Genomic DNA, 16,898 nt, shown 5'->3' with positions numbered 1-16,898 from the left:
TCATTTATTTATATGATATTATCAAAAAATAGCTATATCTGAAAATCATGAGGACGTTTCGTTGGTGTGTGCAGCCACAAGCTTTCCGGGTCCTGAACAACAGACAGCCCAAAGTTCACATGTAGAAATGATTAATCACGTCTAATTGAGACATGGAAGAGCTGACAACTCCTGTACGAGAGCAACACAAATTCAGTGTTGACAGACTTCAAAGATACCTGTCTGTCAAGTCACTGGTGTCCAATAATGACACACTCACTGTCAGACAATACAGGTAAGATGGAGCTCGTTTGTTTCCCACTTTCTCTTAAGCGAGAAGTTGGTAGAAAGCGAAAAGTGTGCACGTTCATCGTGTTCAGCTAACTGAGAAACAGTTTCATAATTACTTTTTTTTTTTAGTGCTGGTCAGTCAAACCCAACCTTCCTAATCCAGACACCGTCAAATAGTTATGTTCTGAGGAAGAAACCCCCAGGCGAGTTGCTCCCCGGGGCTCACCAGGTAAGATTTGGCAAATAAAATACTTTGGTTCCTAAAAACTTTTAGCACCAGCGTTCAATCTCTTTAAATGTTAAATGTTTGCAGCAGTGGTTCTGCCGTCACATTTCTCCAGCAGGGGGAGAAGCTACATTTGATTTAGCGTCAAGTTCAAAGTGCTTTTGTGTGTGAAAGCCACATTTAAAGGTAATACATGACTGGATCAAGGCCCAACTCATTGCTCTAAACTTTTAAATCCTATATACAGTTGGGCACAAATTTTTGCAATACCTGATTTTGAAATGGGGGGAATTGACATTTTATAACATGGAGATGCAAACTTTTATATAATCCCATATAAAGCCCTCTAAGTTATTTTAAAGGGAATTTCCTAAGTGAATCGCTTTCAGATTTTGTTGTGTTAAGTTCATATGCAGTTGGTGATTTTCAGAGGAATTGTACTTGGGAAAAAAACTGACAAATCATAAAGACTGGTCAAATCGAGACAAAGGACCACTCTGAATAATAACATACAGTATTATTACTAAAGAGTTTCTAGAAGTAACATTTATTTGAAATTAATAAAATAATACTTTCTTTCAGGAAGCTTTCTACAAATTAACAGCTCCACATCAGTTTATATCTTGGATATTTATATTGGAAAACAAGGGAGACCATAAAATAATGGATGTTTTAGCACAGGGTGGTTGATCTTTATGACTTTCTTTGTAGGTGGGCAGAGAGTATCGAGTGCAGAAAGCCCTCTTCTCTGCTGGTTTCCCTGTGCCGCAGCCTCTCTTGCACAGCACTGATGTTGAAGTTATTGGAACAGAGTTTTACTTAATGGAGCACGTAAAGGTTTGTACCACAAAGGCTAAGAGTCTTTCATCTTTTAATCAGAGGTGACGAGTAACAAACTACATTTGCAGTAGTACTGGTTTTAAATACAGCATTGAGGTATTTGGGGCAGCTGTAGCTCAGTTGGTAAGGCGGTTGGCCGTGGACCACAGGGTCTGTGGTTTGATCCCCGTTCCCGGCTATATGTCGAAGTGTCACTGGGCAAGACACTGAACCCCCAAAAGCCCTTTCCCATCCCCAGCTGTGCAGTGCAAGGCCAGCAGAAACTGAGGAGTGTTGCGTCAGGAAGCGCGTCTGGTGTAAAAATGGTGCCAAATCAACATGCGGACAATGATCCGCTGTAGCAACCCTGAACTCACGGGATAAACCAAAAAAAATTAAAATAAAATGTAAGTATTTGTTCTTAAATTGAATATTTTATTGGTCCATCTCATTGTGGGTGTGTGATATTTTATACAAATTCTTACCTCTGTGTACTATGTACCCTCTGTGTACTTCTGCCACCCGTTTTTTTTTTTTTACCTGCTGTTGTTTTGCTTGACCTTTGTATTCTGTTCTGATAAAAGTTTTAATCTGGACTCACGTGTTCTGGCTTGTCAACACAGCCAGTTTATGCACAGGTGTACAAATATGCATGTCGGCAATATAATTTCCAAGTTTTTGAGATGACAAATTACACTTTTTTATGAAAAGTTTGTTTTCTATCCATTCCTACTAAGCAGGGACGCATATTCCGGGATCTTTGTCTTCCTGCAATGAGGCCAGCAGAGAGAACGGCACTGTATGTGGCTGCTGTGGAAGTGTTGGCAAAGCTACACTCATTAGACTTGGCATCACTGAACCTCGAAGGTTATGGGAGAGGATCCGGCTACTGCAAGAGACAAGTGAGATAACACATTGCTCTTAGCGAAACAAATAATTTTCTGTGTCTTAGCTGCGATGTCTAGCATAACAAGTGTTTTTCCATCATTAAGGTTTCCACCTGGACAAAGCAGTACAAAGCAGCAGCCCACAGAGACATTCCAGCTATGAATCAACTGTCTGAGTGGCTGATGAAGAATTTGCCAGCCAGTGACAAGGAAGTCACACTTGTTCACGGAGATTTTCGACTAGACAACTTGATATTCCATCCAACGGAGGTACAACTTCTCTCACGGTAATTCTTACCAATGACCTACATTTGGCTATAAATACTTAACAAAGCGTGTAATATCATAAGGCACGTGTGATAGCAGTATTGGACTGGGAACTGTCCACCACTGGGCAGCCATTAGCAGACCTGGCCTACTTCCTCATGCCTCACTACTGGCCCATAAGTCTCAACATTGTCAGCACAATGGGCAGCTTAAAAGGAATAGAAGGTAATGTCAGCAGTTGTTTTTTTTTTTTTTTAATGGAAAAAGATATTTCATCATTTTTTTTCTGTGTGTATAGTCACAGTTACTAACTTTCTAACCTTGTCACATTATTGGGCAGGTATCCCAGCTGTGGGAGATCTGACCTCCATTTACTGTAGGTGCCGGGGGATCCCTTCTCCTCTGCCAGAGCTAAATTTCTACATTGCCCTGTCTGTCTTTAAAATGGCAGGAATAGCTCAGGTCCGTCCAGCTGCACTACCCTATTTGCATTTGTGTTGTCTTCGTCACTACAGATCACAGTAAGGTCATATACAGTCATAGTGTCTAAAGTCACATATTTTATTTACTAGGGAATCTATGCTCGTCACCTACTTGGTAACGCCAGTGCACCCAAGGCAGCTCACTTCAACCAGTGTGTGGAACCCTTGGCAAAGGTTGCCTTGCAGCTTGTGCAAAGGTTAGTTGTGGTTCTGATGTAATGAGCCTATGAAACAGCCCAAACATGCTGCCATTACTATAATATTTTCTGAATTCGGTGTTGCCTGAGATCAAGAAACTGATCACTTCCATGGGCTGACTAAACTTAAGCCAGCAACAGTTGAAATTTGGCATCTGTTTCCTACATCCCCCGTTTGCTTTTCAAGGTGTCACATCCGGCTTTTGCCAGTTCTCTCACAGGTCCAACAGAACACAGACTGTTTCTTCAGACAGCTAAAGGTCAGGCTGTTCTCCAGGAGGTCAAAGAATTCATGAGCCAATACGTCCTTCCTGCTCAGGAGGTTAGTGCCAAGAGCTACTAAAAACAAAAGCGAGATTTGTTTGTCAAGATGGACTTTTAAGTTAGTCATGAAAGGATTTGACAGAGCAGTTCATTCATGCAAACAGGACAAATTCATTCAAGTGAGAAAACAATGACTCAGTTGATTACATAAATTATATTGCACAACTGTCATCATTTGCTCATCATCATCGTGTTCCTTGTACTTTGCAAATTTGTTTTGCTTTTTTTGTGAATAAATCTGCAGAGTGGAATAGGGGAGGAATCACACATACAATACTATTCATGTGTAACTGTTTCTCTTTAGGGGATTCTCTAAGGGGGATTGCGTGTCTCTGAAGTCCTTCTCTAGTAGATGGACTTTCATGTTTAGGTTCGTGGTCTTGCTGCATCATTTAGCTTCTTTGGAGCTTGCTGAATTATCCTGTAGGACACCTTGATAAACTTGAATAAATTTTCCCCTGCACAATATCAAGTTGTCCCGATCCAGAGACCGCTAGCAGCCCCAAAATATGATACTCCCTCTACATTTGGGATGATGTTTTCTTCATGGTATGCAGTTCTCTTTTTATGCCACAAATAGTGCTGTGTGTTCTTCCCAAACAATTCTAATTTTCTTTTATCTGTCAGCACTTTTCCAAATAGTATTGTGAAGTACCAAGTTGGGCTTTGGCAAACTACAGGCATGATGTAATGTTTTTTCCTTAGTTTTGTTTGGAAACCAATGGCTTCTTCTTGGCATACTGCCATGGATACAAGGCCCGTTCAGAGTTTTGCATATGTTTGACTCAGACACAGAAATGTTAAACTCCATGGCTCACATCAGTGGATTCTGCATGTGACTAGTACACTACGATTTCTTTGAGTGGTTTTATAAGCCAAGCCATTTCTAAACACCTTTTGCAACCATCATTTTGTATGTTCAATAGAGACATGAAAGATCATAACTGTTTGGGTTTTATTATGTTAGAAATAATGTATTTGTGGATATTTGTGACTTTGGGCATGATCAGATTTTTACCAATCTATGCAGAAAAGCAGGAATTTTCAAACAGTGCCACTGTTTTTTCTTTGCACTGCAGTTATACTTTTTTTTTCTATTTAATGGGACATGTTTAGTCAGATGATTGTTGTACATTGGTGTGAGTAGAATCAACATGAAATACATTTATATTAGCACAACTATGACCTGTATAACCAGTCCACTGGACATTTTATTTTGTCCTCTAGGAAGTTGCAGCGTACTACTCCAAATATGCCCAGTCTCCACAGAGATGGCACACACCCAAAATAATAGAAGATCTAAAGGTACTTTTTTATATTTATTTTAAAATAAAGATATATTATTTACTTAGGAAACCAAAGCCCTTTTTTAACCTAACAAAAATATGACCAAAATGTGTTAAAGGACAGTGGAATGTTGAAGAGCAAGATAAAAGTTAGTATCAGTGTGGCATAAGACTGAATCTCCCCTATATTGCAATCTAGAATTAAACTGTTTAAACAAACACACTGTTCCTGAAAAAAGTGATCCACTTATCATAAAACAAACATCTGCTATCGTAGAAGAATTTATTTCGTGCACTCTGTGTGACCAGATAAAAGCCAAGGAGGCAGGACTGTGGAACCTGTTCCTGCCAGCAGTCAGTGGTCTCAGTCAGTTGGATTATGCCCATATTGCAGAGGAAACTGGGCGCTGCCTTTTTGCCTCTGAGGTCTTCAACTGTCAGGCCCCTGGTAAAACGTCCTGTTAGATTTTCATTTCATTTAAAAGGGCATTGATGATGTTATAGGTCCATTTTGTCATTTGCATGGCTATACTTGCAACGTGAACATGCTCTTTGCTATATTGCATTATATTTTCTCATTTTCTGGATAAACCCTTCTTTAGTCAGACAAAATTGTCTCCTTATGCAAGATTTCAGCTTTTATAATAACAAAACCCTGCTGTTACAGAAGAATGATTTAAACTCCTAGAGAGGATGTAGCTCATAATTTATGGCAAAAAAAATATGTATTATGACGTTTCTTTACAGACACAGGAAATATGGAGGTGCTGCAGATGTTTGGCAGTGAGGAACAGAAGAGAAAGTGGCTGGAGCCTTTGCTCAGAGGAGAGATACGCTCCTGCTTCTGTATGACAGGTATTGCTGTGCCAGTATTCTCCTGCATCTACTAAAGATTTGTGCTTCCTATAAAGGGGGACTGTGGTTTACAAAACACTGAATCGTCTAGAGTCAGTAGAGAGATGATTGTCAGAGCCAGACATATATATAAAAATAAATAAAGGTACTGCTAAAGTTCAATCCTCAAATATTTGTTGGTATGTTCCCACAATCATTCCAGAGATGGTTGTGGGCCTTGATGATCCAGGTTACACACAGCATGCTTGCTACTGACAGTTAAAAATTTGTTTTTACTTCAACGTGCCAACACGGAACACTATGAGTATTTTGTCCTTGTTTTTCTAAAGTTTGGTTTCCACACTCCCTGGAAACAGCAGCACGCTGTTGCCAGAGGTGATTACAGTGGGTGTGAACCTCCCTGTGGTTTTCATAAACACAGATCGCGATTAGTTGTGTTTTTTTTGGGGATGTATTTTGTCAGCAGTTTAGTTGATTTGTTACGCTGAATGCTGAGGAACAGAAACCTCTCCGGAAAAAATTGCTATGTCTGACTTGGACCTGATTGGTGTCCTTTTTAAGTTTGAATATTGTGTGAGTGCTCTGTTTGCTGTACAGTTAAAATATGGCAATTATGTGAGCGTTTATTTTATTAACCACCATGCCTGTGGTTTTAGCTGGAATCCAGAATTCTGGAAAAGATGGAACATAATGCAGGAAAACCCAGGCAACTGGAGAAGTAAAACTCGGCAAAGTTTCTCAGTGATTATTTTCTTTTACTCAATGTAAAAAAAATTTTTTGTAAGTTTTATGTTGCCCCTTTCCCCAGAGCCTGATGTGGCCTCCAGTGACGCGACCAACATGGAGTGCACTTTTCAACGAAACGAAGACAACTACATCATAAATGGCAAGAAATGGTGGAGCAGTGGTATGTACATTTAAAAAATAAAAATAAAAACTCAATTATATACGAAAATATTTATTGGGTCCATCAGGAACACTGATGAGTTGTTTGGGACTAGTTAAGATTTAAAATCCCATTGAATAAACAATGAGTCACTCTATGGAAACCTTGTTCAACATGCTTTAAACGCTTTTGTTTAGGCATGTCCTCGTACTCTTGAAACCTTAAAAGTTTATTGTCCATTATCTACTCATGAGGTTTTCTCTAAAATAGATGAGTTTATAATTATTCTTGATGTGGCTGTACAAAGCTCTACCAGAGGTAAATACCTATCTAAACGTCTAACATATGGACAACTCTAGGGGAAAAAAAAAAGTGCAGATGACTCACACAATAAACACAGTGCAACACAACTTTCAGTGTTTTTGAAAATGCTTGGATGCATTTCATCCTGCTAAATATGTTGTGGAGCAGCTTTGGTTTGCCAGAAGTACGAACCAGTAAGAAGTCACAGATTCAGTTGACATTTTACTTTGAATTGTTCAGTTATTGTTAGTGAATTAGGATGAAAAAGAAGCTGAAAATAAAAGTTAATTTAACTGTAAATGCCCACACATTGAATATGTTTATTCTCCAGAAATGTGTGAGTCAGTGTTCTTCTGTTTTGTGGTGCAATCGTGTCTTTGACTAACAACTATCTCTATACATATTTGTGAATTTTATGTTTCCTGGTTAAAATGACTAAACAGAAAAATAGATGTAAAGAAGAAGCACAGTCTCCAAGTTTATAAACAGTTATGAATGGAATATTCACAGCTTTCCTTATTATGCACCCACCATTCACTGCAACCTTAATGATATTCCAGATGTTTCCTCGGACACGGATGTGGTCTGAGGTTTAAACTCGCTTTAAAGGAAAACAGTCTGTTATTTTTAGCGCTATGGTTTTTAAAACAATAAGCAAACATACAAACTCTGTCATCTGTTGTATTGGTCCAGTAGGTTTCATTTCTTATCATTCCAATGTTCAGACTCAGTCCAATTTATGTCAACCAACTGAAGGAGAAGGAAAACTAGACAATGTTAAAATATTTGAAATTACATAATGCTGTTTTGCGATGTTGAGTCATTCCCTCTTTGGATCAAATATATGGGTGTTTCACAGTATGCTGTACAAGACACTTGGATATTACATAAGATATTATGTGTTTTCTACTAATGTGATTTGTGTAAGTGTGTTTTTATTGTAGTTTTCTTTTAGAGAAATGCAAGAAAACAGATTTCATCTGTGAATTTTATATTGCATTATGATAATTCCATCCATTCTATCTCGTGCACTAAGTTTTCAAGGAATGACCCACGTAAAATGGTGTCTTTAATTCACAACAAAATGACGCAGAATTTATTTTGTTATTTGTGGAGAACAGCCAGATGGGAAGTTATAATGATAATTTTCCCAGTGCAGGTCTGTGGTGTGAAGGCTATGTAAGACCCGTGGGCATGAAAATGTATTGAAAGTATTCCCAGATATGCAATCTTTTATCTACAAGCCACCGGCATTTGTATTTGATACATGCTCGCAAAGGCACAAAGAATGTACAGCTGTTTACTGATATTAGTACCTACTAGAGGAATGCAATCCTCGTACAAGCTATTAGAAATGAAGTTTTGTGTGGGCCACGTTAAGCAAAATGACAGTCTGATTTTAAGATACAGTTTAATCTGTTTATATAATGGCTGGCAACTATTACTTGATCTTTTACTGTTTATGATACATCTGGGTCAGATCATAATGAATTCAAATCAAAGGCAGACTGTAAAGGCAGAGTTTAATGATGGCTTATTTTTAGATAAAAAGTCTAAAGAGTCTAAAGACTTCCTTGTCTGTCTGTGATATGCAACTTAATTCTTGAATTTTCTGATACCCATTCATTGTTGTGTTTAGACTATTGAAACTGTAGCCTAAACGTTCTGGTCAGACACACCTAGTTGGTGAATTGTTAAGTGTCCTGCTCCCACGCTTCCAAGCTTTATGGCATTACAGTGGAAAATACGATCACTAACAGGTACAGTAAATGACATTTATTTACATCCATGCTTCTTTCCGGAGCTGAAAGTAAGTGGAAAGAATGGTAAACAATGAAATCGGCTCATTTGAACATTTTTTATGAGCTATCTGTGGGGAATCTAGTGAGGAAACCTAGCCAGATTCAGCTGCCCACTCTCTCTCACAGCTGCAGCAGTGCAAGCAGGTTTGAATAGCTTGGTATTCCCTTTTGGACTGTTGCAGTTTCAACATGCTGAGCCTAAATGTATTAGTTAGCCTGAGACTAAATTAACACAATGGAATTGAGTAACTTTAAAGGGGAAAAGATAAAAGTCCATTTTTTAGTAGTCTGGAGAGAGCGTTTATACGAAACCACTAAAATGTGAAGGCATTATATACAACTGTGGATCGGCCTAAACTGCAAATTTAGTTCTTTCATCAACATATTATTAAAATAAGAAACATAATTAAATGAAAAATACCAGTCACTCTTAACGCTCCTCTAAGAAATACGTCGTATTGCTGTTTCACTGGTTTGATGGAGTGGAGGGATCCCTCCTGCTGTTTGCTGTTCTGTCTTTGTGCGCCAAATGTTTTTCGACAGAATGGGTCACCCACTGTGCAATGAAACCATCTCTCATCTCAAACTAAACCAAAACCACGGGATGTAGTAAAATAAGATGCAGATGATCTCATGGAAGGTCGAATTTGATTTGTTGTGAGGAACCAGAGTTGTATTCTGAGCAGCTTGAGTTTCAACATCAGTTTGGAACATATGCTGGCAGATGCGCATAATTGCCCATTTTTGTTTTTTTTACTTAACAAAATACATAATTTATACAAAATACTTTGCTTAGTTAGTGCATATAAACTATATATTTTTTTTTAACACTATGCATTCATGTTCAGGATTGACAGCTAGCTTATATGAAAATAAAGATTTGTAAACAGATGTTAGACATGCAATTTTGTATAGGTGCTTAGAGTAATACAGACACAGACTACATGCTCAGTCCTAAATAGTAAAGGTGCTGGTATTTTGGTCTTCTGAACCAGAGTGGGATTGTGTTTGGGTGCGAGTGTTGAGCGCTATCTCCACTGCTGGTTCCTCGTTGACCTGTTGCGGGTGTCTCCCAAGTCGCTGTCCAAGGTGCTTGGCAACCTTGAGCACATGTCCCCTGAAGGAGGACCCCATGAAGGCATAGAGGAGTGGGTTAATGCAGGCGTGTGTTAATGCAAGGCTCTCTGTCACTTGAAGAGCATGATCCAGCCTCTTGCTGACTTCGCAGTTGGTCACAAGCATGTAGATGATGTCCATCGTTCGGCACAGCTTGACCACGTTGTAGGGCAGCTGAGTGAGCAGGAATACTGCCACCACAGCCAGCAGGACTCGCAAGGCACGCCATTTCCGTTCTCTCTGCACCCCAGCTGCCCTGCTCAGTGTCCAGCCTACCCAGCTGTAGCATGCCACCATGAGCAAGAAAGGCAGCAAGAATCTAAGGATCACCTCCAGCAGCTCCAAGGCAGCCTTCGCAGGACGGGCCATGCTGGGCGGGTATCTGGCAGTACAGCTCGATCTGTGATGAGAGTGCTTAACTGTGGAGAAGATAAGTTCGGGGAGGCCAAGAAAACTGGCTACTGCCCACAACACCAGACACACCAGGAGCCATTGTCTCGTTCCCCGAGGGCCTGTGTCAGTCCTGCCTGTTGGATTTTGGGTTACAGCACGATATCGATCAACACTGATACATGCCAGCAGTAGCATGCCACAACTGAAGTTGGTACTGTATAAGAAGGAGGTGATCTTGCAGGCTGCTACACCCAAGTTCCAACCGTGGACTGCGTCAGCGGCCCAGAAGGGTAGGGTTGAGAGAAGCAACAGGTCAGAAATGGCAAGGTTAAGGATGCACATATCTGTCAGGGTCCTTAGTCGCAGTCGTGATGTGTAGACCACCACCACTAGGGCATTCCCAGCCAGACCCACTACCAACACCAGCGCGTAGATGATTGGCAGGAAGACACTGGCAAAATAGCGCACTGATTCTTTGTCACAGATGGCAAATTCAGAGTAATCATAACTTTCATTTAAGCTGTCCTCATAGTCAGGATCGTATTCCATTTTGGTTGCTGTACAGAAAAACAAGGAAACCGTCAAACATAGGGAAGCATTTATTTTACTTTCAAAGGTGACAACATTTTTTAATACGATTCATAGACTTTATAATCCACCAGTTGCACCGACAAAATGTGTTTATGTTATTTAACAGAACACACTCCTTTTATTCCAAAACAGGAAAGAGGAGTTATTTCTGTTATTTTGCATGAAAGGAATCTCTCCTGCATGGCTTCCCTAATGGTTTAAGCTCTGCATGTCTGAACTGTGCGCGCTTAAATGAGCCAAGTAAACACAACTGTGAGGGGGAAAAAAAGTTCCTCTCACATCCTTTCAGGAAATTCTGTGAATTTGTACAGTACAGAGTTTTGAAGTAACATCTTTTGGTTTACGACACCTTTATTCACAATCTCTCATTATCAAATTCCTTGAGAAACATGATGATCAAGCTGAATGGAAATTACTAATTACACTTTGTTCATGTACATCATATTTTGTGTTTTTATTTAATTCATTAGCAAGTCGAATGTAGGAGACAGGTGATATAAAAATACCAAGATATTATGTATATCATATGGGACATTTTAACAATTCACACTTTTATTTTATGAAAAGTTACCAGGTTTGTTATATAATAAGTCATTATATCCCGAATGGGAGGATTCTGAAACAGATGTTCAATAAAGCACTCTGTAGTGTCCCCTCCTGCTGTCAGCAGCTGCACAACTTATGTAAGGAGCAATCGTTTAAATTGTACAACGTATGTTTTTATGGCTGTTAGGGTTATTGGTCTTCACAAGTAAAATGCAGCTGATGGTCCTGTTCATTTATGTTTTTTTTCTTTGACTAGATAAATGAACATCAACTTGGATTTGTAATTTAGCAATTACATTGTGATTTTATTATTGAAGTGATAATTGGAAATGCAACCATATGTTCTTGCTGTCAGTACAAACATTAGAGATGTAAACAAAACTTTAATAAGGCTGGAAAAACAATTATTTAAAATGTAGCCAAGGGTTATTATATGTTTCAAGGTCTCTAAGTCACTTTAAGAGTTAGAGATTTTAGTAGTGGACTGAGATTTTTTATCACATTTATATAAACAATTGTGCATTAATTTGTTTTATCTGGAAAATAATGGATAAAAGTTTGGCGTAAAATAACTCAGACAAAATCACTCACTTTATTTATTCTGACAACTAAGCTCTGCACTAAAAGTTGTAATAATATTACCGAACAGAAAGATACTGCAAATCACTAAGCCAAGTAGGAGAACCTGTATACACGCGTTTATCATTGCCCCACTCCGTTTATAATGATATCATAAAACATTCAGGACTTTGACTCTGAGTTCGCACACAAGTAAATCTTGACACATCAGATAAACATGTCAGCATATCTTTACATATATCTGCATCTAATGTTAACTTAAAATTAACAATACAAGTATTTTAAATAACATGGTAAATAAATGAGCATCTTAACATGTTGTATTCAAGTAACTACATAACGTGGTAAAGATTTAAAACTTTTATCATTTAACTTGTTGAAAGTGTTTCAGAATATGAAGAGAAGTGATGAGATATTTTTACCTTCTGTCTGCTCCTTTTGTGAGGTGTGTGTGTGTGGAGTAGCTGATAATAATCCTCCTTGTGTCACACAGCAATGGTCCTTGATTATCCCAGGGAGAAACACTGTCTGCACTGCAGCACTGAAATCTCTGATCTTTAAGCCTCAGCCTATTCCACTCCCTACTTACACTCTTTTCACCACGTAGCTACTCTACTCTACGTGTGAGTGAGTGAGTGAGTGAGTGAGTGAGTGAGTGAGTGAGTGAGTGACGGTCTCTTTGACCATTAGTTTTTGCAGGATACTCTTACTGTTCTCAAATGCAATACTGTCAAAGCATTATACAAAGAAGCAGTTTTTCCAATCTCAGATAAATTGTGAAGTTAATCTCACAATGGTGGTGTCACACAGGGAGTGCCCTGGTAGCTGCCCTTTGTTGGTGCTAGAAAACAAGTGATAAAATGATATACTGTGTTTGTAACAGGATAATTGTGTTTCTTGTGGTAACTAAGGAATGCAGCAGTTGATTATAGCGTGTCAGGTACACACTCACATTGGCAAAGATCCTTTGGCTAAACTACTGTGTGTGTATAATACTGTAAAACTTGAAATACATGACTGATGCTAACGTATTTTGGTTTCCTGTTTTTTTTTTTCCAAGGAATGTTGTTTCCTTATTTCAGCTGCTTCTGAAATACTTTCTTTGGAATCCTTCTGTCTCTTTCTCTGTGCCTATTTTCTTTTTTTTTGTTGTTGTTGTTGTTGTCTGTGTGTGTGTGTGTGTGTGTGTGTGTGAGGGAGGAATTTAAATAAACAGTGAAAAATCAACAAAAGCAAACAGATCTGGGAAAAAGTAAAGAAAAATATTCTCACATTGAAAAAGAAAAAAGGGGGCAAATTAAAAAGAAATGTGTTTTTGAAGCAAGACACATGCACATAAAAGATTTCCAGAAATTCAATAACATAGATGCTTGGATGTCACATTCTCAGGGAGACAGATTATTGGGGCTGGAATGGTTTATTTTCATTCCTGTGATAATAAGACCTGTAGAGACATGACTGTCGAATGACAACAGGGTTTACCTTGTATCATGAACTGTGGGACTTATGTAAGGGTTCACAGGAAAAGCCTGCCTGCCTGGAAGACAAACAGGCTTTCCTCTATGGGGTTTTTGGGTGGAGATGATTGGCAAACTTTGATGTTTTTGTTACATTGCGTACATAATCATTTAATGTTTGTCAAATATTCTGGAATTGGATATCAGTATAAATCTTAAACATCTATCAGATTGTGTTAAGTGTTCACATGCACTCACGCTGCGATTCTAATAATAATGTGAATATGCATTAGACTATTAATGTCCTGTCTGGTGTCCACGTGTCTTGTCCTTAATGGGAACAGTTTTGACATTAGGACAAATATAAAAACAGGAAGGCAGACCTTTGGTCATCTTGGCTGGGCTTTAGGGATTCAAGGCCAGAAGGCAGACTGCCTGAAAGAACATTTCCAAAAGGGAAATTCCAGAGTTTTCAGTAAATCCTGCATTTGTACATTGTGCCTGTGCTCACTAGCTAACAGTCTTATTCTTTGTAAATTTCACATTGTCACTGTATCTAGTTTTTGTGATACTTTAAAACTGGTCTATATAATGTTGCCCTCTAGTGGGAGGTTTTTGGCTTTTATATGAATTGTTTTTAATTTTATTCAGAAATGACTGGAGTACAGGTTTTCTGCTTAATCTTAAATAGACTGTTACTTTATGTAAAGCAATTCAACTCAGGAAATGTAATTCAACCTTTGGTGGCACTGGAACAGCCAGTAGAGAAACCCAATCAGTCACCATCTCCATCTGTGTGTGTAGCTCCTTCAAGGCAGCATGACACACAATTTCCGACCAAACTGGGGTCATGGAATTGTTAAGGAATGACGGAGTTGGACTGTTGTTTTGTCCTACTGCGTGTTATACTACCAGATGGCAAGAGAACAGGAATACAAATAAATGTACCATGTGATTTATTCCCCCATCCCAGGTGCTGGCAGTTCCCAATGCAAAGTTGCCATTGTGATGTGCCGTAGCAGTTCTCCAGATGTAAGCAACAGGTCAGTTGTGTTGAGAAACTCTAGTTTTCTGGTGGAGAAAGTAAGAAAAACACATTATTTTTGTATTTGCACACAGCTTCTGGTGTTTTCAACCACAGGCTTCATTATTATAGTTTTTTTGTTTTTGTGGAATTTTAATTCTACCAATAACCTGTTACTCTACTAGCTATTCACCCCTAATCTCACGCTCTCTCACACACACACACACACACAAACACACACACACACACACACACAACACACACACACACACACACACACACACACACACACACACACACACACACACACACACACACACACACACACTCTAGCAAGTAATTGGGATTAAGGGATCAAGGGCATGACAGTGGCCAGTTTTGTAGAAATCGCCTTATATTTAACTATATACTTGTCTGCATTCCTTTCACTTGGGTGGTTATTTACCTGTAAAACTTCCCAGCATGCACTTTAATAACACTGCCAACTGTAACTGCTTCGATGTTTGTATCCCATAGTAGAAAAATGTATTTATTTAGTCTGGTTGGATCCTGCTTTCGGTTGAATCTGATACATGGCTGACACATAATTGGCACAAATCTTAACCAGTGCTCATCAGTTCCAAGGATTTAGGATATTAATGAGAAATCTTAAATAGCAACCACACCCAAGATAGGTAATGCACCTTTTATTTGTTGCCAAAGTAGTCACCGAAAAACACACCCACCCATGATGCCATTGTTTGGAAATAAATCAGTTTTAGATTCTCACCAGCATTGGATGCTGTAAAATATATATATCCCATTGTTAATTATAATTATTGTCACCAAAGTACAGTGCATCATTCTTTGGTTATACCTTTGTTTTTTAGGTACGGACAACACAGCATGATCCTTGTACCTATGGACACACCAGGGGTAAAGCGTGTCAGACCACTGACTGTGTTTGGGCGGGATGGTATTACGTCTTCCTCTTTATCCACAATATTTTTTCTTCTTGCACTCAAATGTGACAAATGAGCATTGATTTAATATTTTTACGCATTGCTTCACTCAGATGCTATCCACGGGGGCCACTTTGAAGTGCACTTTGAAAACGTGTGTGTCCCTGCCTCCAACATTATTCTGGGTAAGAAAGTGTGTTTCTATGTCTTTCATAGCAAGTAAAGAAGTATTCTACACCTATAAAGCTATAATAACATATGATTTCTTAGTTTTACTGTGTTAAGACCAAATGATTTTGGACTGAATTGTATGTATATAACGTCACCTGGACAGAGATCATTTGGCTCCAGTGATGATTCATGGTGTCTCTGCTATGTCCCTCTTTGTCCAGGAGAAGGCAGGGGATTTGAGATTGCACAGGGTCGTCTGGGGCCAGGCAGGCTACACCATTGTATGAGAGCTATTGGCCTGGCAGAGTTGGCACTGGAGCTGCTCTGCCAGAGAGCTGCTACCAGGCGCACATTTGGAAAGAAACTGTACCAACATGTGAGTAAAAACATGCCCACAGAGCTTAATCAAACTTCAGGTTCAGGGCTGTGATAGTATGTGTTGGGCTCTCTTCTTTCCGATGACACCTAGCGCAAGGTTAGCAGATACACCTAAACGTGTGTTGTCTATGTGTCTAGGAAGTTGTTGCTCACTGGATAGCAGAGTGTCGTCTCATGATAGAGCAGACCCGCCTGCTGACGCTACATGCTGCTCATGCACTGGATACAGTAGGAAACCAGGCTGCTCGCAAACAGGTAACTCTTTGGTTCAATTTAAGTAGTTTTATGCTGTGTCCAAATGCCACTGTATATTTAATCCTAATGTCTTTGGTGGTTTCTATAAAAGTCAACATCTGCAATTTCAGATTGCTAATTCATCTTAACAATGAGACAAGAATGTGATTTTATTTTCTTTAACAGTGTACTGAGGGAATTCTGTAAGCATAAAACAGCATTTAAAAAAAAAAAAACATTTTGTCACTTTAAGTGAATGCACACTATAGCTGCATGATTATTTAAGGCATATTTTTTCTTTTGCACCCTTTGATTTCGCTGATGCTGATTTGCTTCCTAGATTGCTATGATCAAGGTGGCAGCAGCCAGGATGGTCTGTAAGGTGGTGGACTGTGCTCTACAGGTGCATGGAGGTGCAGGGTTAAGCGACGACTTTCCTCTAGCACAGATGTGAGTATCTCGTTATGATGCTAACAAACAAGGAGCATGGAATCAATCTCGTGATAAAAATATGACATTCTTGTACAGGTACTCATATGCACGGACTCTGCGAATCGCTGACGGACCAGATGAGGTGCATCTTTCCTCCATTGCTCGCCTAGAATTGAGAGATCAGCTAAAGACAGCACAGGCCAAACTGTAAAGAAGATTTCACATTAGCTTCACTGAAATTGCAAAAATCAACTGCACTGCCTTTAGACTTTTCAGTAACCTTTTACTAATGTGCTGGAAAAGATTGTAACTAATTTTGTAAAATAAATACATTTAATACCAAAATACAATAAAGATTAAGACTAATTTACACATTTTACAAGCATTTTTAACTACAACCTCAGATAAATCAAAAGCAGTATTCCAATAAAC

The 16,898-nt window shown here is 39.0% G+C and overlaps 2 protein-coding genes across 5 annotated transcripts; one reads left to right on the top strand and one right to left on the bottom strand.

Moving 5' to 3' along the window:
- The first annotated feature begins 71 nt into the window (after nucleotides 1-71).
- On the top strand, nucleotides 72-16,893 carry acad11 (acyl-CoA dehydrogenase family, member 11). Of its 4 annotated transcripts, none has more exons than XM_067486489.1 (20): nucleotides 72-274; nucleotides 400-499; nucleotides 1,208-1,333; nucleotides 2,056-2,217; nucleotides 2,308-2,472; nucleotides 2,553-2,694; nucleotides 2,810-2,931; nucleotides 3,042-3,148; nucleotides 3,359-3,470; nucleotides 4,700-4,777; nucleotides 5,068-5,206; nucleotides 5,506-5,613; nucleotides 6,422-6,520; nucleotides 14,260-14,329; nucleotides 15,180-15,265; nucleotides 15,365-15,436; nucleotides 15,644-15,798; nucleotides 15,939-16,055; nucleotides 16,375-16,484; nucleotides 16,563-16,893. In XM_067486489.1, the coding sequence occupies exons 1-20, from the start codon at nucleotides 153-155 to the stop codon at nucleotides 16,675-16,677; spliced, it is 2,307 nt and encodes a 768-aa protein (XP_067342590.1). In that variant the 5' UTR covers nucleotides 72-152; the 3' UTR covers nucleotides 16,678-16,893. The 4 variants fall into 4 exon arrangements, with proteins under 4 accessions (XP_067342590.1, XP_067342589.1, XP_067342592.1 ...); XM_067486488.1 differs by having other exon boundaries at nucleotides 2,053-2,217; XM_067486491.1 differs by lacking the exons at nucleotides 72-274; nucleotides 400-499; nucleotides 1,208-1,333 and adding an exon at nucleotides 1,379-1,722 and having other exon boundaries at nucleotides 16,563-16,892.
- On the bottom strand, nucleotides 7,251-12,458 carry ackr4b (atypical chemokine receptor 4b). Its single transcript, XM_067486495.1, has 2 exons — nucleotides 12,252-12,458; nucleotides 7,251-10,670 (listed from the first exon to the last, which is right to left on the bottom strand). Exon 2 carries the CDS (start codon nucleotides 10,660-10,662, stop codon nucleotides 9,559-9,561), a length of 1,104 nt encoding a protein of 367 aa, XP_067342596.1. The 5' UTR covers nucleotides 10,663-10,670; nucleotides 12,252-12,458; the 3' UTR covers nucleotides 7,251-9,558.
- Nucleotides 16,894-16,898: the final 5 nt, after the last annotated feature.

This window comes from Channa argus, chromosome 19 (genome assembly GCF_033026475.1).
Source record: "Channa argus isolate prfri chromosome 19, Channa argus male v1.0, whole genome shotgun sequence".
Lineage (NCBI taxonomy): Eukaryota > Metazoa > Chordata > Actinopteri > Anabantiformes > Channidae > Channa > Channa argus.
The sequence above is the reverse complement of the archived record's forward strand: the minus strand, read 5'-3'. Positions and strand labels throughout refer to the sequence as shown.

What these genes read in the sequence shown, in the direction of transcription:
- acad11 (XM_067486488.1), top strand. Translation starts at nt 153, where the DNA reads ATGGAAGAGCTGACAACTCCTGTACGAGAGCAACACAAATTCAGTGTT. An exon ending in GAAAGAAACTGTACCAACAT is followed by an intron (nt 15,799 to 15,938) that starts GTGAGTAAAAAC and finishes CTATGTGTCTAG; the next exon opens with GAAGTTGTTGCTCACTGGAT. An exon ending in ACCAGGCTGCTCGCAAACAG is followed by an intron (nt 16,056 to 16,374) that starts GTAACTCTTTGG and finishes TTTGCTTCCTAG; the next exon opens with ATTGCTATGATCAAGGTGGC.
- ackr4b (XM_067486495.1), bottom strand. Translation starts at nt 10,662, where the DNA reads ATGGAATACGATCCTGACTATGAGGACAGCTTAAATGAAAGTTATGAT.